Source organism: Lutra lutra, chromosome 1 (genome assembly GCF_902655055.1).
Source record: "Lutra lutra chromosome 1, mLutLut1.2, whole genome shotgun sequence".
NCBI lineage: Eukaryota > Metazoa > Chordata > Mammalia > Carnivora > Mustelidae > Lutra > Lutra lutra.
Genome location: NC_062278.1, coordinates 221,215,983 through 221,241,673, shown reverse-complemented (window position 1 = coordinate 221,241,673; position 25,691 = coordinate 221,215,983). Strand labels below are relative to the sequence as shown.

The window sequence follows — 25,691 nt, the reverse complement described above, 5'->3', positions numbered from 1 at the left end:
AGAAAGTCAGATGGAGGACGGTCATCAGATGGTGTGTGCCAAGTGCCCACTGCTGGTTACTCAGGGCAGCCCCGAGCTGGAATTTAACCAGGAGGAAGGGGAGGAGGAGGAGGAAAAGAAGAAGTAGTATAGAAAGAGGTGGGGGAGGAGGAGAAGAGGAGGAAGAGGAGGAGGGAGAGGAAGAGGGGAAGGAGGAGGGAGGAGAAGAGGAAGAACCTTGACCTACACAAAAATGAGCAGGTGGATTATAGATCCAAATGTCACATGTAGGGGCGCCTGGGTGGCTCAGTGGGTCAACTGACTGCCTTCAGCTTAGGTCATGATTCCCGGGTCCTGGGGTCAAGTCCCGCACTGGGCTCCTGCACTGGGAACCTGCTTTTCCCTCTCTTCCCTGCTAATGATCTCTCTCTCTCTCAAATAAATAAAATATTAAAAATTAATTAATTAATTAATTAATTTCATGTGTAAAATGGTAAAACTCCCAGAAGAAAAGAACAGAGAACATCTTAATGGCCTCGGGTTTGGGGAAGAGTTCTCAGAAAAAACACCGAAGGCATGATCCATAGAGTTTAAAAAATGGGTATATTGAGCAGTATCGAAAATGAAAATTTTGCTCCACTAAAGACACGGTTAAGGGGATGAAAAGCCCACCCGCAGACGGGAGGAAATATTTGCCGACGGCATACCCAATAAAGGACTCGTATCCAGACCATACAAAAACTCTCCAGACACAGTCATAAGACAACAACGCACAAAAGAAACAGTACATTACACGACTAGATCCTTCCCCGAGGAGGATACACGGATGGGGCCTACACACCGTTAGCTGGTCGGGTAGATGAACTCCCCAAGGAGACGCCATCGCGCATGTCTTAGAAGCTCTAGAATGAAACGTGCGCGCCCCACCGCGTGTTGGAGAGGACGCCGAGCAACCAGGTGTGTCCTCCTTCCCAGCGGGCCGCGCGCAGTGGTGCGGCGGCTTTGGGAAGCCCTGAGCGGTGCGGTGCAGACCCTGGGCCCCCAAATCCCACCTCGAGGGATTTATCCTGGAGAAACAAGCACAGTGTTGGTCATAGCCGTCTTCATCACTCCGCACGGGAGACATTGCGCCGCCTTCTGCGCGTAAATCTCGCTGGGCGGTACCCCACGCCCCGCTTGCAGAAGCTAGGGGTCCTAGACGCCCGGAATCTCAAACGCTAAGGGAGAGAACCCAACCTGAAGAGCTACCTAAGACTAGGCTTGCCTTGATACGACAGCCTGAAAAATATTTTAAACATCATGGACACGAAGATCAGTGGTTTCCGGGGGCTGGGGCCCAGGGTGAGGGTCTGACAACCCAGGAGGGGGTACCCTGAGGGAGATTTTCAGGGGCTGGAATCACATTCTGGCCACTGTGCAGGTGATAATTTCCATGACTCTGACCTTAGTCGAAACTCCTAGGACCGCACACCCAAGAAAGTGAATACAGTGCCATGTCAATTTTAGAAATGAAGGACAAGAGAAATCTTATTACCAAAAAGTCTTCCCTGGCCACAGAGCACCATGGAAGTCAGAGCCATGGGGGCCGTTGGGCAGAAGGAAGGAACATCTGGGCACCCTCCTGGGGCTGACGACATCCTTCACCTTCTCCTGGGTGCCGATCACGTGGCTGTCGGTTTCACAACAGTTTATTAGATGGTACATTCATGTTTTATGCATTGCGAGTGTCTGTGTGTGTCTTAAAAACATGCACACAATTCCCGAATGAACCAGAACGTGACAGACACCCTGAACGGCGGCCTGCGTGGGGGAAAGGAAGCAGCTCGCCTGTGTTAAGGGACCAGAAGGGAGATTTCTTTTCAAGCTGAAGAGATTCACAGAGGCTGGGCCTCTGGCTGGCAGAGGGGCTGGGGGGGGGGGTTGGAGGAGTTGGGTCGTTTCCTCTGAAGCCCCTGGGAGCCACGGAGGATGGTAAGCCAAGGCCCCACAGCCTGGTCCTGTTGTGACATGTGGGGGACTGGTGTCCCTTTGGGAAACAGTGGGGGGCCGGGGGGCCCTCTGTGTCCTGCGCCTGGCACTTGCCTCCGTTCCTGCTCCCATGTCCGTGACTCAGCCGGGCCTCCCAGTTTTGCCAAGCTGGTTCTTTCTGTTCTGCGGCCCTCCCAGCTCTGCCTGGCTCAGACTTATTTCTGCTTTTCTTCATCTGCCACAGACTGGGATATCAGTTGCTCAGGCCTCCTGCCTCAGGGAGCACCTCTCCTCACAGCCATCCGGTTGTGGGCGGGAGAGCGGGTGAACAGGGCAGCGCCTAGCACCCCGGTGACCCATTGGGGGGCCCCTATCGAACTTCCCATCTGCCATTCGTTATGAATCAACAGCAGAGAAAACCGCATGATCTTGCCGGCCGGGCGTGGGGGAGGGCTATCTCCAGGCGGCTGCTGTGTGATCCCGGCACTTGGCTCACCTTCTCTGAGCCTTGCTACTGACATCTGAGAGGTGTCCAGAGGCTCCCGATATCTCCAGGGGCAGGGGTTTTCACGAACGTTCTAGAGCTTTCTAGAACTTCTCGAAGGGGATTCTGCACCCAAACAGGGCAAAGATTTCTGGGATTGGAGACAACCCAAGACCTCCCCTTTTGCTGTGAGTGTCCGTCCAGGAAGCAGCTGTGTACTCCCCCCTCCCCCTGTGTCACTGTCCTGCTTCTAGTGGCCCCGTGACCTTGCCGGGAGAATCCCTGAACTCTCCCTGCATGGCTTAGACTCCCAAGGTCCCCCATGCCCAGGCTGCCTGTCCAGCTCCTTCTCCTAGTGCCACAGGTCATCCAGTCAAGGTGACCTTCCTTGACCCCCTATTTAAAGCCCCCAGCCCCAGCACCCCAACATCCCTTACCCCCTGCCTGCTCTGCTTTATTTCTTGTTCAGAGCCTAGCACCATCCGACAGGCTAGAATATGTCTGAGAACTGGGTTGGGTTTCGTCTGGGTCTCTATCTAGGATGTTAGGCAGGGAGGCCGCAGATTCTGTCCTTTTGTTCCCTGTCATGCATACAACGGTGCCTGGCACACAGTAGGTGCTCAATAAATGTCCGCAGGAAGAAGGAAGGGCCCCTCCCCAGGGCTGCTTGGTCAGCGTCTAGAGCCTGGGGCCTCACCAGCTCCCAGGCCCGGTTGTCCTTCCGCCGCTGCCACGGGGGCTGCCCCAGCAGGTCACTTCCTGACCTCGCGCCCCAGTTCACTCATCCGCACACGGCGGGTAACAGGAACCCCCGCACATGGGAGCCCCCAGCCTTAACTGCTTTTCAAAAAAGATCGTTATTGGCGTTCTGATGATCTCTCCTAATTGGCTTGGAGGAGGGGAAGAAGGGGTGGGCCTGGGGCCAGCCTGGAGGCGGCGTCAGAGGCCCCGGGGAGGATGGAGTCCACGCCTTCTCCAGAATGAGGAAGGAGGACCCAGCGGGCGCTGCGGGAGGCAGACTGCGGTCCGGGCCTTTCCTCTCAGGCAGCCCGCCCTCCCCGGGGGCACCCACCCTCAACCAGTTTGGCAGGGCCGGGCAGGCAGGTCTGGAGATGGGCGGGGAGCCCTGAGCCTCCACACCTTCCCGGGCTCCTCCTCCTGCCCCCACCCGCCTGTGCCGGGCACTCAGGCCTCGCCGCTCAGGGCGCCCGGTGCCTGAGGCCGGGACGTCAGGGGTCCCTAGCGGTGACCCCCCAGAAGAGTGCGGGCTCCCCCCCACCCCAGCGGGCCACTGCCAAGAGCCCTCTCCAGGGCCGGCCGGGCGGGGTGCCCTCCCCGGGGGGCCGGGGCCATGCGGCCTCGTGCCCGCTGAGACCCCTGCCATGGCCCGCTCGCTGACCTGGCGCTGCTGCCCGTGGTGCCTGACGGAGGAGGAGAAGGCGGCCGCCCGCATCGACCAGGAGATCAACAGGATCCTCCTGGAGCAGAAGAAACGGGACCGTGGGGAGCTAAAGCTGCTGCTGCTGGGTAAGCAGGGCAGGGACCGGGGCCGGGACCGGGACAGGGACAGGGACACGGCGCGGAGCAGACCCCCCACCAGGCCGGGAGAGTCTGGGGCCGTTTCTGGGCGAGGAGACTGAGGCGCAGAGACATCCGGGTCTGGCCACCTCGAGGGGCAGGTGCTGCAGTGGAGGTGGCCCCCGGGGCAGCAGGCCCAGCCCGCCCTACCTGCTCGGGCTGCGGCGGCCTCAGCGGGGAAGGGAGCCACGAGCTCCGCGCTGCAGCCTGCCCAGGCCCTCCCGGCTGCGTCTACACAGGCCCTCCCGCCCTCTCCCCGGCCATGGGCCTGCCCCACGGAGGGCTTGACTATCCGCAGAGTGCCCTGGGCCTAGCATTGCCAGTGGGCTCTGACTGACGGACGGACTGATTGACTCATTCATTCGTTCATTCAAGAGATAGTGACTCTTGGGGCACAGCAGCCACAGGCAGGGGCAACGTCCCAGTCGCCGTGGACCTCATCTCTTGCCATGAGGGAGACCGATGTTAGCCAGACAGCAACAAACAGATAAAATAATTTCCGGCAGCAAGAAGAGCGAGGAGGAGAAGAAGACAGGGTCGAAGGGAGGAGTGACGGGGCTGGTGGGTTGGAAGGGTGGCCCGGGAGAGCTCGAGGTCTTGTCCAGCTCACGTGTCCACTCCCCACAGGCCTAACCCTGCGTGGGACATCTTGAGCCCTAGCAGGGATGGGAGGGGGGTGGGCTGGGCAGGTGTGGGGTGTCCCGGAGACACGGGGGCTGGCCAGCCGGCCCTGGGCCAGGAGCCTGGCCATCTGTGCGGTGGCCTCGCTCTTTCCTGGCTCAGTGGGTGGGGCCCCAAGGAGTAGAGACATGGGACCCCTGGGACCTCACCTGCATCAGGGCCCTTCTCAGTCTAGTCTTATATGTAGTTCTGGTAAAAAGACAATTTAGTTTTCCAAGCCAGCTGGCCTGGGGATGGCCATCTAGGTCCAGCCTCCGGCCCCGTGGCCTCTTGGACCCCAGCTCCTGCTTCTCCCTCCTGTAACCCTTGGGCGGCCACTTGGGTTCTTTGCTTTTTTTCATGGACTATTTTGTTTTCCTTCAATGTTGGTAAAATCGCCAATGAGGCTGTCTGAGCCTGGAAGTTTTTAATTAGGAATTTAATTGCTTTAATAGCTGTCTCGGATTTCTTCAGCCCGGGTAGGCTGTTACAGTAATGGTAGGTATGATACGTGATGTGTGATTGATTACCTTTTAATAATAATATGATTAGGGCTAGCTAGGCTATTTCTTCTCGAGTGAGTTTTGTTTGTCGGTGCCTTTCAAAGCACTTGCCCGTTTCTTCAAAGCTGTCGAAGTTATGGGCGTTCAGTTGTCCACCAAACCCGTCATCATCCCTTCTAGGCCTCGAGCATTTGGGGTGGTGCCCTCTCTTTGGTGCTGTCTGTCTGCTTTTCCTCCGTCCATCGGGCTTGGGCTTATCAGCGTCGGGGAGCTTGTCTTGCACACCTGAAGTTCACATACCCGAACCTCAGGGCCTTTGCACGTGCTGTTCTTCTAGGAGCAGAACACCTCTGCACAGCTGGTGCGCTCACTCCAGGTAGCATGGCCCATGTGTCGCCTCCTCGGGGAAGTCTTCCCGGACTCACCCGCTACAAAGGCCCCCCACCCTTCTCTTTCCTCCACTTGATCCATGTGATCTTTCTTCCCAGCACTCGCTCATTGACCCTCTCTTAGACTGGTTCACTGTTCTCCATGGTCTGTCTCACCAGGGACACAGCAAACAGCACGAAGGTGGGGACTGTGTCTCTCTCATTCATTCCCTGGTCCCCAGCTTCTGGCCCAGGAGCATGGTGACCCCAACAGAGAGCGGACGCCCAGAGCAAACTTTATAAATGAATAAGGGAATGAGTGAGTCCTGTCTCAGGGCGATGTTCCCCGGATCTGTGCCAGAGCTGGGGAGGGGAGGTCCCCAGCCCCACACGGCTCAGACTGCTGCCCAGCTAGCCCCACTCAGGAAGCCCCTTGTGCTGGTGGCAGCTGGGGGGAGGGGAGGTTGTCCGCATCCCATGCTCTGCTGGTGGCCCTGTGGTCTGTGTTCCTGACCTCCCCCCCATCCCCAGCCCTGAGGGCGGCCTCCACACCACCCTCCCTTCTTGAGAACAGGAATTGAATCCAAAAGTTATTTTTTCCTGGAGGTGGTTGATCTTTTTGAGGAAGCAGGCTGAGGGGCCAGGAGCTTGTCCCTGACAGGAAGCCATTGGCGTGTTGGGGAGTGGGGCACATCAGAGCAAAGCCATCAGAGGAGCTGGCTGTGTCCACAGTGCCGGAGGTAGATAAGATGGGGAAACTGAGGCTCAGAGAGGTGATGCAGAGAGCCCAAGGTCACACGGCCCGGATCAGAACCTAGAATTCTGGGTCCAAAGCCCATGCACTTGACCTCCCTGTGAATGTGCCCCCTGGAGAGAACAGCCCTGATTCCTCAGTGACAGATGGGGAAATGGAGGCCCAGGGAGATGACAGGATTGGTCTGGGATTGGCAGCCAGCCTGAGCCTGAGCTGGACATGGACGCTGAGCCGCCGGCCCTCCAGCCGCCCAGGCCTGGCTCCCCGAGCCGCCGAGGCCCTGTTTCCTGGAGCTGCCACCCCCTAGGGAAGGAGCCGCATGGGTGTCTCGTGATGCCCAGGGTTGGCACAGCTCTTCCCGGTGTCTGCGAGGTTCCACTTCCTCATCCATCCCCAGAAGGAAGCAGCCACTTCCCTTCTGGCCCGCCAGGTGGGCAGAGCTGTCCCTGCGCGCCCCCTGCCCCACCAAAGCCACCCGGGAGCCTGGGGCTGAGCAGTCCTGGCACCCTTCGTGGCTTCAGGACAGTCCTGGGCTGCAAAGAGGGGTTTCCACCCACTGGAGTTTTCCGCCTGTGACCCATTCATGAGTCACAGGATCTGTGGTGCGGGTGGTGACTGGGATTTTTTTTTCCTTTAACAAATCAGAGGAGAAGAAACATCAAGTAAGCTGTTGCTTTGTGAGGCCTGGGATTGCTCTCCGCATTCCCGGGGGAGACCGAGGCCCCCCAAGCCGGATGACGCCACCTGATACTTGGACGACGTTGTCTGATTCTCGGATGACATCATCAGATGATGTTGTCTGATACTCGGGTGACGCCTCACCTGGCTGGCGGGCCGCATTCCATTTTGTTGGTTTAAGAGCTGTAAGGGCTTGAGTTTGCTGCTGGCTGTGTGACCCTAGGAAAATCACCTCACCTCTCTGACCCTTGGGCGTCTTCTGCAGATGGTAAGCCAGTGAGGTCGTGAGAGGACTGACTGAGGACGGGCACAGGTGGCTTTGGCCGAGGGCCGGGCAGAGGCCGAGCGTTGATTACGCTCGCCGTGATTATCGTGATGGGGAACTTCCCGGTGTCCCACTTAAAACCCAGGAGCTCTGGGCTCAGACGGAGTGAGGTTTGCATCCCAGCTCGGCCACTCATCTGCTGCCTGGCCCACAGCAGGCCCATGAGCCCACCTGGGACTCAGTTTCCCCACACGAAGAGTGAGCCAAGAGCCGTCCTCCGGTCAGGGGAGGCTCTGGTGCGACGGTGCGTGCCGGGCTCAGGGCTGCGATACTCGCACGCTGCCCCGCAGGGACATTGGTTGAGCTGGACGCCTCCCTTCCTGGAACCCAAGACATCCCGTGATCTCAGACACGTGCGGCTCCGCACTGGACGGTTTCAGCCCGTGGACCCGTGGCGTGGGCTGTTCGGGTGCTTGGGGGGATACGGCTCATTTCGGAATAATTTTAGAGGTACAGAAAAATGGCAAAGGTAGTGCAGAGAGTTTCTGTCAACTCCTAAACGGCTTCCCCTCGCGCTCGCGTAGCGGAGAGGGCAGCACGCTTGTCACGGCCGAGAACTTCACTGGTTTTCTGATGGGGCCATTTTCCTGCTCCCCTGTCGCCTCCAGCACCTCACGCTGCGGGAGAGCTTCCCACCCCCTTCGCTTTTCAATTTGAGACACTTTCAAACCTCGCGGAAAAGGGGCGCCCGATTCTTCTGCAAATGTTGGCCTTTTACCGTATGGCCTCGGTCCTCCCTCTGTCTGTGCACACACTCTGCGTAACCAGATATGTGTGTATAGTCATCATTTAGATAATGCATTATTATATCTACAATTTGTTTTATTATGTATTCGCGTATTTAATAATACATACTCATCTCTCTCCCGGAACTGCTTGCAAGTAAGTTGCAGGCCTGATGGCTTTTTACCCCTAAATACTTGAGGGGCTTGGGTCCCCCCGCCAAGCAGCGAGGACCAGGAGCAGGTGATGGTGGAAGCTGGCACCAGCCCAGCCCGCACACCTGATTCACAGCGTGGCTGCTCTCCCCTTTCCCTGCTGGTGTCCCTCAGGGCAAGAGAAAAGCTGGTCTTTCTCTTGGACCTCGAGTCCCGTGGACTTAACAGATACTGGTTTCTCCTGGCCTGCCCTTGTTGCCCTCAGATATGTGGGGGTACGGAGCTTCTGGGGGGCTGATGCAAGGCAACACCTCCTTTTCTCCCCCCGCCACCTCCCTCTGCTCCCTCTGCCCTGTTTCCTCTTTCTGGGCTCCAACCAGACCACCCCTTCCTTTTCTGCTGCTTCCTGTTCCTCCTTCCAGTCTGCCATCCTGTCCCTGGAAGGACCCACCGCCAGTGTGCCCCAGGAGCTGGGCAGGGCAGGAAGGTGTTGGCGGGACCTCCTGGTACCACACGCCCTGCCTGGCTGTCACACATACTGGACAAAAGAGGAAACAGAGGCACACCGGGAGGGAGGGTCCAGAGCTTGGAGAGCAGCGGGGTTGAGCCTTGGTCTCTGACTTTCCAGCCCAGGCTATTGGAGATCCTAGTGATACTGTTGCAAGCCCAGGGCCGGCTTCCTGGGTGTGGGCCCAGGGTGGACCCACAGCGCCCTGGGCTCTGAAGGGCCTCATCTCACACTTGGCCTGTAAATCGTGTAGTTGGCCCTGCAAGGCCCCTCTGATCCCTCAGCAAGGTCTTGTTGAGTCTGTCCCCAGAATTGCTCTCAAATGTCCCCTTCTCTCCACCTGGGTCCAGCCTGCCCTTGCCTGCCACAGTCTATCCTTGCTACAGTAGCCACTAGAGGATACCTGCGAGGACCTGGGTCAGGTGTTCCACTCCCCACCACCCTCCAGGGCTCCCACCTCCCTGAGGTCAAAGTCCAAGTCCTTTCCTGGTCCCCAGGCCCTGCACCAACAGTCCCCTTCCCTCCCTGCCCTCCCCCTCTCCCTTTTTCTCCCTCCCCCATTCTGCCCCAGCCAAATGATCTCTTCTCTGTCCTCCAAAATACCAGGCCTGATTCTGCCCCAGGGCCTTTGCACGGGCTGTGCCCTCTGCATGTTGTGCCTTTCCTCCACATTTTGGCACAAGAGCAAGTTTCCCAGACTTCAGATCTCAATTCTACAAATTACCTCCCCTGAGAGGCCTTCTCTGACATTCAGCTAGAGTCAGCTAAACACTATTTATTCTATTCTATTTCCTTCATTAAAGTTTCTCCACCTGGAATTACAGCAAATAGTAATAATAGTGATTCTTACTATAGTCAAGGCTACGACTGCTGCTAACAGTGGACCCTAGCCTACGTAGCTCGCACTGTCTAGGCATCATGTAAGCCAGGGCTCCACGAATTTTTGTGTACAAGCAGACAGTAAATATTCTCAGTCCCAGGGGCCGGACGGCCCATCTACCTGTATCAAGGACACAGCCATAGATTATTTGTATGCACACGGGCACGACTGTGTGCCAATAAAACTTTATTTGTGGACACTGACCCACGAATTTCACATCATTTTTGTATGTGACAAAATAGCCTTTTTCAAAAAAATTCCTTTCCATCATTTAAAAATTTAAAAACTGGGACACCTGGGTGGCTCAGTTGGTTAAGCGGCTGCCTTCAGCTCAGGTCATGATTCCAGCATCCTGGGATCGAGTCCCGCATCGGGCTCCTTGCTCATCAGGGAGCCTGCTTCTCCCTCTGCCTCTGCCTGCCATTCTGTCTGCCTGTGCTCGCTCTCTCTCCCTCCCTCTCTGACAAATAAATAAAATCTTAAAAAAAAAAAAATTTAAAAACTACAACCGTAAAAAGCGTCCAAGGTTTCAAAGCCGGCCACACAGAAACAGATGGCCCACAGGATAGTTTGCTGCCCCCCCCCCACCCCCAGGAGCCCCTCACAGTGAACTCCTTTCCTGGGAGCTGGCGGGCAGGGTCTGTTGCAAACCCCATCTTACAGCGGGGGGAGCCCGAGGCCCGGAAGGTGAAGGCAATGGTCCCGGGTCGCAGAGCGCGGCTCTGGCCAAGCCAGGATTGGGGCCGTGAAGGCATGGGGGGGTGGGGCGCGGTGGGAGCCCCAGGACTGAGCTGCCCGTCTGCCTCCCCAGGGCCCGGCGAGAGCGGGAAGAGCACGTTCATCAAGCAGATGCGGATCATTCACGGGGCGGGCTACTCGGAGGACGACCGCAAGGGCTTCCGGCCCCTCGTCTACCAGAACATCTTCGTCTCCATGCGGGCCATGATCGAGGCCATGGACCGGCTGCAGATCCCTTTCAGCAGGCCTGAGAGCAGCGTGAGCATCCTGGGGCCTCCCCTCTTGGGTTTCAAGCTGGGGGGGTGCGGGGGGGCTCTGGACCTCAGGATGGGACCATGTTCCTGGAGACTCCCAAACCCAGGCTGTATCCACTAGGACCCCCAGGGCAAGAGTGCACCCTCAGACCCCAAAGTCCAGGACCGTGTCCCCTCAGGCCTCCACAGGTCTGTGTCCCCTTGGACCCCCCAGGTCATGGCCATGTCCTCTCAGACTGCCAGAGGTCAGGGCCCTGTTCCCTCAGATGCCCCAGGTTAAGACTGTGTCCCCTCAGACCCCCCACAGGTCAGGGCCCCATCCCCTCAGGCCTCCCCAGGTCATGACCACATCCCCTCAGATCCCCAGGTCAGCACATGGGGCATGGCTGAGTCCTTTGGGCCCCCAGATCATGTTAGGTTCACCCAGCGCTTTCCTGGGGGTCTTCTGTGCATCCCAGGCGACTTGGCAGCAGCTCCCCTCTCCTGCCTCCCTGTGGACCTCCTGGCTCGGTCATCTCTCCCTGGCCCCCGTGATGGCCGGGGCGGGAGTCCTGAACCAGCCCCTATTTCACCAGGGGAATGTTTGACTGAGTCCTGCCCGTCCTGCGGGAGGGCCGCTGCGCACGCGCACGTCACATCCCTTTCTCATTAAATTTTATTCGGTAACGCCTCCCACAAGCTCTGCCCTTGTAACCGATCTCCAGGTGCAGCAGGCAGGGCTGGTGACAGCAGATCCCTGGGACATATTCACCTTGCCTGACTACAACTCTGCCCCTTGGACGGAAGCTCCCGAATCCCCGCTCCGCGGCCCCATTCCGCTCTCTGTATCCATGGGGTTGCCTTTTCTAGACGCCTCGTGTGAGTGCGACCCTGCAGTGTTTGCCCTTTGGGACCAATTTATTTCCCTTAACGTGATGCCCCCACGTTCATTCGACCGGTTACCTATAGCAGAATCCCCTCCTTTTGAAAAGCCATGTAATATTCCCACACGTGTGTGTGTGTGTGTGTGTGTGTGTGTGTGCGCGTGTGTGTGTGGGTGCGCGCACCACGTTTCTGTTATCCATTCACCTGCTGGTGGACACTTAGGTCATTTCTACACCTTGGCTGCTGGGAATGGTGCTACAGGAAACAAGGGGGATGCTCATATCTTTCCAAGATCCTGATTTCAATCCTTTTGGTTAAACACACGGAAGTGGAATTGCGGGATCCCGGGGTAGTTCTATTTTAATTTTCAGAGGAACCTCCGTGCTGTTTTCTGCAGCTGCTCCACCAGTTTGCATTTCCCCCAATGGGGCACAAGGGCTCCAGCTTCTCCACATCCCCACCAGCACCTGTCCTTTGTTTGCTTTTTATAATAGCCATCCTGACAGGTGTGATATGACCTCACCTTTCTCGAACCAGAAAGCTTCTGATTTTGAATTTGAGCTGGTCCAAGGACCTCGGGAGACCAAATGGGGCTGGTAGCACAGGGCTGGTAAAAGAATGTGGTCTACTAAAAGTGATAAAAGCTCTCAAAATGCGCCTGGAATGTCGTAGGGCACAGTAAGCACGAAACCCCTTCCATCTGGGAGCCGTCGTCCCCATTTCCTAGATGCAAAACAGGAGGCTCAAGGAGGGGAGACACTTGGCTAAATTTTCACAGTCCACCAGTGCAAGACCAAAGATAAGCACCTGCTATCCACCCCACCACCTTTGGTTACACCGCTTTGCTTTACAGAATAACGTTTTTATTGAGATATAACACACGTGCCAGAGAAGCCCGATGGTGAGCTCAGTGAATCATCACAAAGCAAAGACACGTGTGTAACCACTGCCTGGGACGAGAAGGAGGAGAGATGCCCCTTCCCAACATCGCTACCCAGTCCCCCTCCTAGGGCTAACCACTATCCCGTCTTCCATCAGCATCTCACCTATTTTTGAATTTCTTCTACATGGAATTAGATGGAAGGTTCTGCCATATCTGGCTTCTGGCACTGCACAGCGCAGTGTGTCTGTAATTCTTCCATCGTTGGGGGTATACTTGTGGTTTTTTCCTTTCCACCATATATATTTTATGAAAACCTGTGCATTTCTGTTGGGTATCTGCATAGAAGTCAATGTGGATCAGAAAGTGGATTATATCGGGAGGAGACACCAAACTGTCTCCAAGCAGGAGTGTGTGAAGAGTTCTGCTTGCCCCAAATCCTAGCCAACACCTGATGCTGTCCCCTCATTGTAGCCATTCTGGTGCATTCTTGGTCATGTTTGATTGTGGTTCTGATTCGCATTTCCCTGGTTAATAAGGAGGTTGCACACCTTTTCATATGTGTGTTGGACATTTGGATATTCCATTTTTGTGAAGCACCTGTTCAAAACTTTTGCCCATTTTTGTTTTTGTTTTTAGTTTTGCCGATTTTTTTCTTTTTCTTTTTCTTTTTTTTAAGTATCAGGTTTTTTCTTACTGATTTGTAGCAGATTCTTTGTATGTTCTGGATACTTTGTTATGTATTTTGCAGATATTTTCTGCCCATCTGTTCCTTGCATTTTCATGGTGTCTGGATGAATAGCTCTTAATTTGAATGAAGCGTGTCAGTCTTCTGGTTAATAATGTGTTGTTGGTGGGGGAGGGAGTTTGGAGCCAGATTGAGATGTTTTTCCACCCCAGGGTCATGGTAAAACTCTCTATTGTTGTCTTTTAAAGGGAGCTTTGTTGTTTCATATCTAGATTTACATTCCACCTGGATTGATTTTTGAGTAGGGTGTGAGGCAGGGATTATGTTGCTTTTCTTTCACCCCCCTTGCCTTGCTTCCCCGAGGACAGATATTCAATCATGCTAATGCCTCTTATGCTTTTCCCACTGTACCACAGTCTCATCTTTGTGATGAATCAGGTGTTCAAATGTGCCTGGACCCACTAATGCTCACTGTTCTGTTCCATTGGTCATTTTATCTACCTTTGAGTGACTATCACTTCATGTTAACAATTGTAGCTTCCTAATATCTAGGTTTCAAGCCTGCTAGTGTAAATCCTGCCACCTTGTTCTTCTCCAGAATTGTGTGGGCTACTCCAGGCCCTTTTGCATTTCTACATAAAGTTTAGAATTACCTTTTCAACTTTTACAAACACACACACATGCACACACACACACCCCTTCACACCTTTCTGGGGTTTTAGTAGAATTGCATGGAATCTGTAGATTAATCTGGGGAGAACTGGAAGCTTAAAAAAATGCTGAGTCTTTCAATCCATGAACATGGCTCAGTCCTTCGATTATTTAGCTCTCTTAAATTTTTCATAGCCATGTTTTCTACATTTCAGTGCAGAGGGCTTTCACATCTGTTGTTAGATTTATTCCTCGGTATTTGATATCTTTCAGAACTACTGTAAATGAGATTTACATTTTTAAAAATGTCCACTGGTTCATGGTTAATATACAGCCACCTGTTTGATTTTTGTTTATTGATCTCAAATTCAGGGACCTTGCTAAGTTAACTTGTTCATTCTAACAGCTCATCTCTAGGCTGTTTGGGATTTTCTACCTATAGTCATGTTACCTGTGAATAACCATAGCATAACATATTCCTTCCCAAACCTGACACCTTTCCTTTCTTTTTCCTGTTGTATAGCACTGGCAAGGACCTCAATATGGTGTTAATTAGAGATCATGGAAATCTTAGTTACATTCCCAGTCTCGGAGGAACACACAGTTCACATGCACATGTCCAGATGCACAACCACACACATGCGGATTCACAGGCATCTACAAGCCCACATGCACACACACCCACGTGTTTGCACACACCAGCACACACACCTGCACATGCACAGGCCAACACAGGAAGTCTGAGAGGCACGGACGCCCTCCTGCTGGAAAGAAAGGAGGAGAGATGGAGCAGAGGTTGCTGGGAGGAAGAAGGGGAAACACGAGGGGCTGCTGGGCAGGCGGCTCAGGCTGAGCATGCCTCTATCTCCCTGAGAGACCTGGCCACAGGGCTTCATTGCACTGGTCTGTGGTGGGAGCTCCCGTAGCGACTTGCCCCCTAGGTGTCCAAGAACCAGAACTGATGTCCCCACTGTGTTCTCTGCTGTCCCTCTGCCCTCTGTCTGGGGACACACAGGTGCAGAGCAGAGGGGTGGAGAAGGACTGCAGTGTGGGGGTGGTGTGGGGGGGGCTCCCTAGCAGAGAGAGGCAGTGACTTGCAGGGATGCGTGTGGCCCTGCCCTGCCAGGCTGTCCTGAAGTTCCCTGTGCTTCCCTCCCCAGCACTATGCCAGTGTGGTCATGAGCCAGGACCCCTACAAGGTGACCACTTTCGAGAAGCACTACGCCGTGGCCATACAGTGGCTGTGGAGGGACGCCGGCATCCGGGCCTGCTACGAGCGCCGCCGAGAGTTCCACCTGCTTGATTCAGCTGTGTAGTGAGTGTGGGGGCCTGCAGGCGGCAGTTGTGGGGTGCAGGGCACAGCTGAGATGCAGCCAGGGATGAGTTCCTCCCGGGGATCCCTCTTGGACAGTCAGGGTCCAGGCTGGTGGGCTCCAGCTGTGGGACATGCTGTGGGGTGGGCTGGCTATGGAGGGTCTTCCTCCAGAGTGATGTTGTTCATGGGGGCACTGACCAGCCGTGACATCATTCCTGGGGTGACACTGCTCATCATCACACAGTGACACTGTCCTGAGTACGATGTTGGGCATCTAGGGTGATTTGACAGTTGAGACTTTTCTTGGGACAGATTCACTGGGTGACAGCTCCCCGAAGGTGACTTCCCCCTCCCCCCACCAAGTGAGACTGTTCTTGAGTTCATACTGTCCTTGAGGTCATGCTGCTTTTCAGCTTGAGGGTAAAACTGCTTCTTCCCGATGCTCCCCCAGCTCAGGGTGATGCTCTGGGCCACCTATGGAGCCAGGGATCCTGGCCCCTCCCTGAGAAGGGGCCTCACTGGGCTTTGGGTGGGGGGGTCTGAGAAACAAACTAAGGCTGCAAGACTGGGCCTCAGGGCTCCTCCCTCCACAGCTACCTGTCCCACCTGGAGCGCATCACTGAGGAGGGCTACATCCCCACGGCCCAGGACGTGCTCCGAAGCCGCATGCCTACCACTGGCATCAATGAGTACTGCTTCTCCGTGCAGAAGACCAACCTGCGGTGAGCTCACAGCCCAGAGTTGGGAAAAGTTTCCTATGGGAGGGCAAAGAAACTGGGGCCCTGAAGGATGAGGAGGAGTTTCCCGGTCCCAGTACTCAAGGGGCTTCCAGGCTGAAAGGGGCAGAGCCATATCTAGCCACCCTCAGCCCCCTTACAGCCAGCTCTGAGGCTGGAAGATCCCAGAGTGGGGCAACCAGAGCTCTCAGAGGGCAGGTTTTCCTAAGGATAGGACATTGGTATTAGGGCATTGTAGGATGAGTAGGAGTTCATTAGGATAAATCTTGAAGGGCTGCTGGCTAGGGGAAGCAGAGACTTTGTGGTCAGTGATATTCCAGAGCGATTGATTCAGGGCTGAGGAAGCTCAGAGGGTGATCCTCCTGGGGGGTGAGAATGGAGGTCAGGAGACTCAGGAGGGGGCAGGAACCATGACCCAAGCAGGAAGGGTTGGTAAGGGCAGGAGCAGTGGGCATGGGGATGGATGAAGGGATGGTGCAAAAATCATTTTTCATGTGGAAGGGGCAGGACTAGATGAGTGTAAGAATCTGAAAATCAAGGTGAGGAGGTCAATGTTGGGCCATGGTGGTGGCGGCAGCATGGAGGTATTCGATTAGACAAGTCATTTGGGGCACTGGGGTCTGAGGAGTCTGGGGCCTCTGGCAGGTGGCTGGACACACACAGGCCTTATCTGGAAGGTGGAGATGTAAGTAGCCAGCGCAGCAGGGGCTTATCCAGGCAGAATGATGGCCAGTGTCAAAGACTAAGGAGAGGTCAGGAAGAGTACACTGAGAGAAGTGACTTCTGGGATTGATGACCTCAGCAAGCTCAGTGTCTGTGGGCTCATGGCGGGGAGTTGTGGAGGGTGCAGAGGGAGGGATGCACACAGGGGTTGTGTTCATTTCCCCCATATTGACTCCCACGCTTCCCCGGATGAACCCCTCAAACTTGCTCTTCTGGCCTTTTCATAGTCCTTACAAGGATGGTTCATCATTTTCCGTTTGTTGTCGGCCTCCTCCCCTGATGGAGAGCCACATAAGGCCAGGGCATGAGCTTGATTCTCCTGCTTTGCTAGTGGTGATGAGCTCAAGATCAGAGTGGAAGTTGGTGAATGGGGGAGGATGAGTGGAAAGATGGAACGTGAACAAGTGCATGGACGGGTGAGCGTCTGTGTGTGTAGATGTGCCGAGGTGGGTGAATGGGTGAATGAATGGATGGATGAGTGGATGCATGTATGGGTGGGTGGGCGGGTGGATGGATGGGTGGGTGGGTGGGCAGATAGATGGATAAATGGGTGGGTGAATGGGTGAGTATGTGCGTGGGTGGATGGATGGATGAGTGTGTGGGTGACGGATGGATAGATGGGTGGGGATTGGATTGATGAATGGATGGGTGGGTGGATGGATGGTGGGTGGTTGGATGTGTGGGTGGGCAGACGGATGGACAAATGGGTGGGTGGATGGGTGAGTATGTGGGTGGATGGGTGGACAGATGGAAGGATGGATGGATGGGTGCGCGGGTGATGGATGATAGATGGTGGGTGGTTGGATAGATGGACGGATGGGTGGGTGGGTGGGTGAGCATGTGGGTGGATGAATTGGTCAAAGTTTAGGAATGAAAATAGAGGTTGGGGAAGCTCACAGGAGAGCCTGCGCTGAGGAGCTAATTTTCAGGGGGGAAGCCTTGAATGTGTTCTTAGGCCAAGGACAGAGCTAACCCGTGGAGTGAGGGCTCAGAGGAAGCGGAGACTCTGAGACGGGAGGCTGGCAATGGCATCCCTCACACCTATCTCAATCCCCAGAGCCCTGCTCTCAGCCAATGCACCCCCCCCCCCATTCTGCTCTGAGGTTTCAGGGAGTCTGAAGAGGCCCAAGAGGGTTTGGTCTCAGGGATCACGAGCCACAGGCACCAGCCCGGTTTTCCATACAAAGGGGCAAGTCCCTTCTTGCTCTGGGGCTTCTGGCATTTCCTGTTGGCTGCCTGGGTAACAGTCCCGTCCCCAGGAAAATGATGCAAGCCTTGTTATCAGTGACCCACATTTCTTAGAGGAGAGAAGAGGAAGACAGGAGGGCTCAGGCTTTTGTTGGGTGTGTGAAGGTGGAGTCTGGGCCCTTGCCCTGGGCCACACACAGACGGGATGGTGTTGGCCCTGACAGAACAATGCACACGTCACAGATAGGGAAACTGAGTCCCAGACTGTTCTGCAGTTGGTTCCAGGTCACCTGCCAGAACCAGGGCAGACCCCGGATGTATCTGACCTGCTGTCTTCTGCCATGGGGTGGAAATCAGGCATCCCAGCACAGAAGCTCAGCAAAGCCTCCCCTCCCATGCCTCAGTTTCTCCATGTGTAAATGACCCGAGTAACACCTGCCCCACGGGGCTGAAATGCACTCACACAGCAGAGGCATTGTCCCAGAGCCTGGCCCTGATTCCTGCTGCTATTAAATATGGATCTTGACATGCCCCAGATGTGCTTGGGGTCCAGGGTGCCATGGCAGTGGGTCCTGATGAGGTCTGATGGGGGTGACCCTTGGCAGGATCGTGGACGTCGGGGGCCAGAAGTCAGAACGCAAGAAGTGGATCCACTGCTTCGAGAACGTGATCGCCCTCATCTACCTGGCCTCGCTGAGTGAATACGACCAGTGTCTGGAGGAGAACAACCAGGAGGTGAGGGCTACCGCGGGTGCAGGGTGTGCCGCCTCTTGCTGGCCCCAGGATGTGGAGCTGAGCAAAACACCCCACTGCCACTCTTCCATGGTCAGAATATTGAGTCTAAGACACAGATCCACAAACACCCCGGACTCTCTCTCTCTCTCTCTCTCTCATTCTGAGACATGGCCCCAGGAAGCACAATGCAGCTGGCCTGGGAAAATGGGTCATGCCCCAGGGAGAGCGTCCTGCTTTTATTCAGAAGGGCTGGGCATTGCTCCTTTGTGAACCCTTCTCCTAATTAGGATCTGGCTTGCTTCAGACATTAGTGCTTTTAGGGGTTAAAGTTTCACATGCCCAGTCTGGGGAATCCAAGGGTCGATGCTAAAATTTTGACTGTCAGACAAAATGCAACAGAATGAATTTGAGGTCATTCTGCCACAGATCTTGGTCGAATGCAGCACACACCACCCCCACCCCTGCCATGTCCTGGTTTGCTGGGGCTGCCGTGACAAAGTGCGACAGCCTGAGGGCTGGAGCCACGGAGAGACATCTCCTCTCCCAGGGCTGGAGGCCACAAACCCCAGATGGGCATGTCAGCTGATTCTTTTGAGCCCATGAGGGAGACTCTGTCCCCAGCTCTCCCTATTTCTGGGGGTCGCTGGCTGTCCTTGGTGTCCCTTGGCCTGGAGACACAACGCCCCATCTCTGCCCCTGTGGTCACATGGTCTTAGCCCCGTGTATCTCTGTCCAAATGCCCCTCTTTATAAGGACCTCTGCCATGGGAGGTGACAATCTACTATGACTTGTTCTCAACTAATTACATCTTAGAAAACCCCTATTTCCAAATAAGGTCCTATTCTGAAGTTCTAGAGGGAAATGAACTTGGTGGGGGACACTAGTCAAGCCAGTAGAGACACACAAAAGCATGGGCATAGCCCCTCTGACCCAGGCAGGAGCTGGGGAGCCCCAAGTTCTTGGACGTTAGGCTGACAGCCCCACCTCCACATGGGGGGGAGTGCTCCTATGTGGGCCAAGCTGGCCACTGGAGTCATGACTTACCTGTTCCCCCAACCCAGAACCGAATGAAGGAGAGCCTGGCCCTGTTTGGCACCATACTGGAACTGCCCTGGTTCAAAAGCACATCTGTCATCCTCTTCCTCAACAAAACTGACATCCTCGAGGAGAAGATCCCCACCTCCCACCTGGCCACCTACTTCCCCAGTTTCCAGGGTGAGTGGTTCTAGAACTTTCTATACCCTTCATCTCCCGAAAGTAGTTCCCAAGACAAATGCTGGTCCAGACATTACCTCAGCTAGAGTCAGTGGGGTTTCATATGTGATGGGACAGACCTGAGGTCCAGACCCAAGTCCTGAGTCTCAATGTCCCCCCTCTGCAGGATGGGGAGAAAGTGACAGCTGCCATCATTCTTGATGCGGTGCCTTCAAACAGGGGCCTCTAAGGAGGCGGGTGTCATAGATCTCTTGTGTGTGGGTCTGCCGTAGAGTTCATTGTCATAAGCCACACCTGGAAGGCGGCAACAACTATTTCCAGAACCAGCCTAGATCTTGGAGACTTCTTTTTTTTTTTTTTTTAATCTTTCATAGTCATCTTATCTCTATCTAAGATAGCAGACGCAAAAAGAAACCAGTGCCTGGCCTTTGGACAAGTCCTTCCAAGGCACAGGGCTCAGTTTTCATTGATACAGCAATCGTCTTACACGCGGTACCCATAGCAATGGTCGTGTCTTGGCGAGGGCGCGTGAATCAGGACTATAACCCTACCCTGGGCAGGAACAGGTTATATTCTTTTTTTTTTTTTTTAAGATTTTATTTATTTATTTGTCAGAGAGAGAGGGAGAGAGAGCAAGCACAGGCAGACAGAATGGCAGGCAGAGGCAGAGGGAGAAGCAGGCTCCCTGATGAGCAAGGAGCCCGATGTGGGACTCGATCCCAGGACGCTGGGATCATGACCTGAGCCGAAGGCAGCTGCTTAACCAACTGAGCCACCCAGGCGTCCCAACAGGTTATATTCTAAAGAGAGCGGAAGTGGGGTTTGGGTGCATCCCAGGAAGGGGTGAATGGGCTCGAACTCTCCTTGGAGGGCCACTGTGAAGGGACTTGTGGAAGTACCCCAGCTGAGCGACAAACCCCCTGCTAAATTAGGGGCTTAACATAGCCCTTTGACTTCACTCACGTTTTTGCGCTGCAGGAACTTGGGAAGGGTTGAGGTGGGTGAGTTCATCCTTGATGCGTGTGGCATCAGCTGAGGTGGCCACGAGCGAGATACCCCTCCGACTTCCAACACTGTGTGTCTGATCCCTCTGTGCCCTCTTCCTCCCTGCCTCCCCCTCCTTCCCTCTCGTGCTCTTTCTCCCCCCTCTCTCCCTCTACATGCCTCCCTGGCCCCATCTGGTGTGTCCTAATCCAGGTCCTTTCATGAACCTTGGGCTTCCTCACAGCATGACTGTTTTGGGGTGACCAGACTCCAGCCCCAGGGGGTTGGCAGGGGGGAGCCTCAGAAGTCCCAGATGGTAAGAGATGCCTCACTCTATTGGTCAACCAAGTCACTGGGGCCAGATCATACTCAAAAGGAGCCAAAGAGACTCCCTTCTTGACGGCCAGATGGCACCCACATACAGGGAGGGGAGTGATGGCCGCCATCCTGGAGACAAGCTGGCTTCATTTTCTGGGGCCAAAAACCAGGTGGCAGGAAACCACCGAAGTGTATCCCCCTCAGGTAATGAGGCCGGAAGTGTGAAATCAAGACGTCAGCAGGACTGGTTCCTTCTGGAGGCTCTGAGGGGACATCTGAGCTAGGCATCTCCCCTAGCTTCTGGTGTTGCCTGCAATCCTTGGGGTTCCTTGACTTATAGACACAGCATTCCTATTGGCCTCAGCTGTCACACGGCCGTGTGTGTGTGTGTGTGTGTGTGTGTTTCCTCTTCTTACATGGACTCCAGTCATGGGCTACCAGGCCCACCCCAATTCAGTATGACGCCATTGCTGGCTAACTTAATGACATCTGAAGACCGTATTTCCAAATAAGGTCATGCTCTGAAGTTCTGGGTGGACAGGGATTTGGGGGAACGCTAGTCACCCCAGTGCACAAGCAACCATGGCAGATGCCACTATAAGCTTGGTGACATCACCATGGGTGTGACCCTTGGCCTTCTCAGGTCTCAGAGCCCACGGGAGCCCCTCTTAGCCAATCAGACCCAGAAGATTTGGGGGCCTGGGAGACAGATGTCAGCTTATTCCAGCATGGCGGACATGGCCAGGAGAGTTTGGGGATGGGGAGAAAGTGGAGAGTTTTGAAGGATTATTTCTTTCACATCAAAGGAAACCTTCATGACTCACCTTTTTCTCCCAGCCATAGGCTGGAGAACTCTTTGCCAACTTCTGGCACTCAGTCCTTCCCTCTTCTGTACTAAATAACATCTGTGATTATAACAACAGCTCACGCATCAAACCCCATTGGAAGCACCTAGTGCAGCAGCATTCCTTCTTCTCACCACGTAGAGGTGGGGAAACCGAGGCACAAGGAGGTGCAAACACTTGCCAAAAGCCACACAGCCAGGGAGCGGCAGAGGCAGGATTCGAACCCAGGCAGTCTGGATCAGGAGCCAGCAGACTTACCCCCTGGGGATTCTAACTTTCTGGAAGAATGCCAACAACTTTCTCATTATTGAGTACAGAGCCCTCTACATGACTGCGTTGAATCCTCACAACTCTGGGCGGCTGGGGACGGTTGGGATCCCCATTTTACAAGTGAGGGAACTGAGGCTCACAGCAGTTGTGGGGACGACCGAATAAGGCAACCCAACTAGGAAGCAGCAGAGCCAGGCCGTGGGCTCTGGCTTGAGAGAGAGACGCAGACACAGACACAGAAAGGCTGAGCATGTCAGCGGCCTCCCCAGGGTGGCCATCCCTCCCCTTCTCCTGGCCTCGGTTTCCCCATCTGCCCCTCTCAGAGAGACCTTTGTCTGCAGCTCCAGGTTCCCAGTCCGTCAGTTGCAAACCCAACCACGTGAGCTGCTTTCTTTAACAGGTTCTGCCTAAAGTCCCAGAGCCCAGGCTTATTGGTTCATCTCAGGTCATGTGTCACACCTGAATCCATTCTTGAGGCTCCCATTGGCTGGACCTGATGGTCATGTGACCCTGTAGAAAGACCAAAGATGGCGCCCGCCTGCGCCGTGCCGCGTCGTCCTTGCAGGCCCTGCCGCCCTGATGTGGTCCACGTCCGCGGCCCAGGAGGGAGAGTCCTGCCCGCCCTGCGGACCACGAGTCCTGACTGGCCACCCCTCTCCCCGCAGGCCCGAAGCAGGACGCGGAAGCAGCCAAGAGGTTCATCCTGGACATGTACACCGGCATGTACGCGGGCTGCGTGGACGGCGCCGACGGGAGCAGGAGGGGGCCACGCTCCCGGCGCCTCTTCAGCCACTACACGTGCGCCACGGACACGCAGAACATCCGCAAGGTCTTCAAGGACGTGCGGGACTCGGTCCTGGCCCGGTACCTGGACGAGATCAACCTGCTGTGACCCAGGCGCCGCTGCCCCCGGGCTCGCCCCGCGCGTGGCGGGCGCGACCTGCAGGCGGCCCGGGACTCGCGGAGCCCGGATGCCCCCGTCGCGCAGCCCCAGGTGCGGGCGGCGAGTGGGTCGCGGGCCGAAGGCCGGTCGCCGCCTGCTCCTTTCCCGGCCCTCCCCAGGCCCTCCCTTGCCTCCGTTTACCTCCCCGGAGAGGGAGCACACGGGCCGCTTGGGACGGCAGGGTGGAGGCAGAGTGAGGGGGCCCTGCCCTGGGTAGGGTCTCCCCGGGGCGGAGGCCGGGGACCCCACGGAGGCGACGCGCCAGCCCGGTGATGGGGGCGGGGAGGGGGGCGGCTTCGGTCCCAGGGACAGACTCTGGCGCCCCCTGGCGGACGGGAGGCGGCGCCTGCCAGTCTGAGTCCGGAGAGCGCGGGGACTTCCCTGTTCCCGGCGGGAAGAGCGACCCCGAAAACGCTGTCCCTTCCAGAGTCTGTGCCTCCAAGCGTGTCTCGCCCTGTTTACAGACCAGGGAGGCCTAGGCCCAAGCGCTTCCCCCACTTCCCAGTCTGGGGGTCCGGCGCTGAGTCTCACGACCTTTCTATATTTATTCCCCCCCCCCCCCCCCCCCCCCACTGCAGGGCCCCTGCGAGACATTAAAAACAGGACAGGCTGGACACCTGTGATTTCTTGGGGACGTCCTGGGTCTCACTGCGCCGCCCCTTCTCAGGGCGCCTGTCCCAGGTGGGGTAGCCACGTGGAGAAGGCGGGGACAAGTTGCTGGGGTCCATTTACCGGTGCAGGGCACGTCCTTGGTGCGGGACCATGCGCTTGGAGCGTGGAGGTGGCATCGCATCTCTCCCCGGCCTGGGGCGGTAGGGCGGGTGCGATGGGGGCTGGCATTCGAGCCCAGCTGTGTTGCTGCTCACCCCAAATTCCAGGAGCCACCATGCACCTCTGATGAAGGTGGAGATGCAGACGGAGGTGGTCCCACTTTCCGCAGACCACGGTGCCCCACAGTCCTCAGGGCCATGGCACAAGCCAGCCCACCTCTGTTGTCAGACCGGGAAACCACACAGAGAGATGCAGTCGTTTGACTGAGGTTCCCGCCTGTGGTTTGGTGACGCCAAGATACTGATTCTTTCCACGCTTTTTTTGTTTTAAGTTTCATTTATTTATTTTTTTTAAAAGACCAATTGGGTATTTATTTGACAGACAGAGATCACAAGTAGGCAGAGAGGCAGGCGGGGGTGGGGAGGGGGGAAGCAGGCTCCCTGCTGAGCAGAGAGCCCAATTCGGGGCTTGATGTGGGGCTCAATCCCAGGACCCTGAGACCATGACCTGAGCCAAAGGCAGAGGCTTAACCCACTGAGCCACCCAGGCACCTCTTTATTTACTTTTAAAAAGATACACTATTTTTCAGAATAGTCCTATTTACAGAAAAAACGTGAAACTAGAACAGAGTCAACCCGTGAAATGACGCATTTCCCTATTACAAACATCCGACCTTCACGCACACCTTTTCTTGATCATCCACGACTCGACATTGATGCGCCATGAACTGACATCCCCCTGATATTCAGATTTCCTCAGTTTCCCCCTCGTGTCCTTTTCCTGTCCCAGGACCCCTGCCGGGACACCACGCAACCTGAGGCCATCATGCCTCCTGAGGCACCTCTGGGCTGTGAGAGTTTCTCAGACTTGCCTCATTTGTGAGTTTTAGAGAAATTCCTGGCTTTTTCCCAGAGATTCATGAATCGGGGAGCATCCAGTCTAGCGGGTAGACCAAAGCTCCCAACTTCCTCTGTTTTTGCTGATCCTGGGCATTCTGAAGCACGCTGGTCTGGGATTGCATTTGTTCCCCCAGCTTCTAGAACAAAGTAAACTGGGTGACTTACACAGCAGACATTTACTCTGTCAGCTCTGGAGAGCAGAAGTCAAAAGTGTGGCTGGGAGGGCCCCTCCCTGCTCCCGGGGAGCTCCAGGCACCCCTCGGCTTGTGGACTTGTCCCTCCATCACAGCCTCCATCTTCACATGGACCCTTCTCTTGTGTGCATCTGTATCTGTGTCCACATTCTCATCCCTTATAGGGTCACCAGTCATACTGAATGGGCGCCCACCCCAATGACCTCATCTTAACTTGATGACGTCTGCAAAGACCCTGTTTTCACAGAAGATCACATCCCCACATCCTAGGGGTTAGGACGTGACCATATCTCTTGGACAGTCCCTTGGTGAAGGTTTGCCTGGCATTTTCCTCACGATTGGGCTCAGGTTACGGGTTTTAGGACCACAGAAGCAGAAGGCCATTTCTGCCGCATCATCAGCCTGCCACCTCTGTGGACCTCGTCACCTGGCCGAGGAGTCACCCAACTCTTTTGAAAACCTTTTTTTTTTAAATCATGGAAAATATCAAACCTACAAAAGCAGGGAGGAGAGTCAGGGCTGCACGTGGACGTTTGTGGGCTCAACACATGTTGGTAGAAAAGACCAATGAAATCCAGACTGGGCTCATTACGTATTCATGATTGCTGTATTAAGAAATTAAAAACATTTGCACAGACCCCTAAAGGGGAAGTTGGCCCCGAAGCCAGGACGGAGACCCAGCCCTTCTAGGCCAGTACTGACCCCTCCCTGGGTCCACGATGACAGGGTCCCTTGTCACTGATGGGCACAAGTCACAGATGTTTGCTCACAAACCAAGCCCGCATGTGGCATTAGCTGCTGTAACTCTCTTCCTCGGGAAGCAGCCCCCAACATTTTCTTCTTGGTCATTTATCTGTTGAAGAACCCAGGTCATTTGTCCCGTAGAACTTCCTAGCTTCCGGACAGGGCAAGGGGC

The 25,691-nt window shown here is 55.4% G+C and overlaps 1 protein-coding gene across 1 annotated transcript; it reads left to right on the top strand.

Moving 5' to 3' along the window:
- The first annotated feature begins 3,271 nt into the window (after positions 1–3,271).
- GNA15 (G protein subunit alpha 15) lies at positions 3,272–23,525 on the top strand. The gene is made up of 7 exons (XM_047706963.1): positions 3,272–3,958; positions 10,375–10,559; positions 14,799–14,953; positions 15,547–15,675; positions 18,207–18,336; positions 19,398–19,551; positions 22,634–23,525. The coding sequence occupies exons 1-7, from the start codon at positions 3,814–3,816 to the stop codon at positions 22,858–22,860; spliced, it is 1,125 nt and encodes a 374-aa protein (XP_047562919.1). The 5' UTR covers positions 3,272–3,813; the 3' UTR covers positions 22,861–23,525.
- The last annotated feature ends 2,166 nt before the right edge of the window (positions 23,526–25,691 follow it).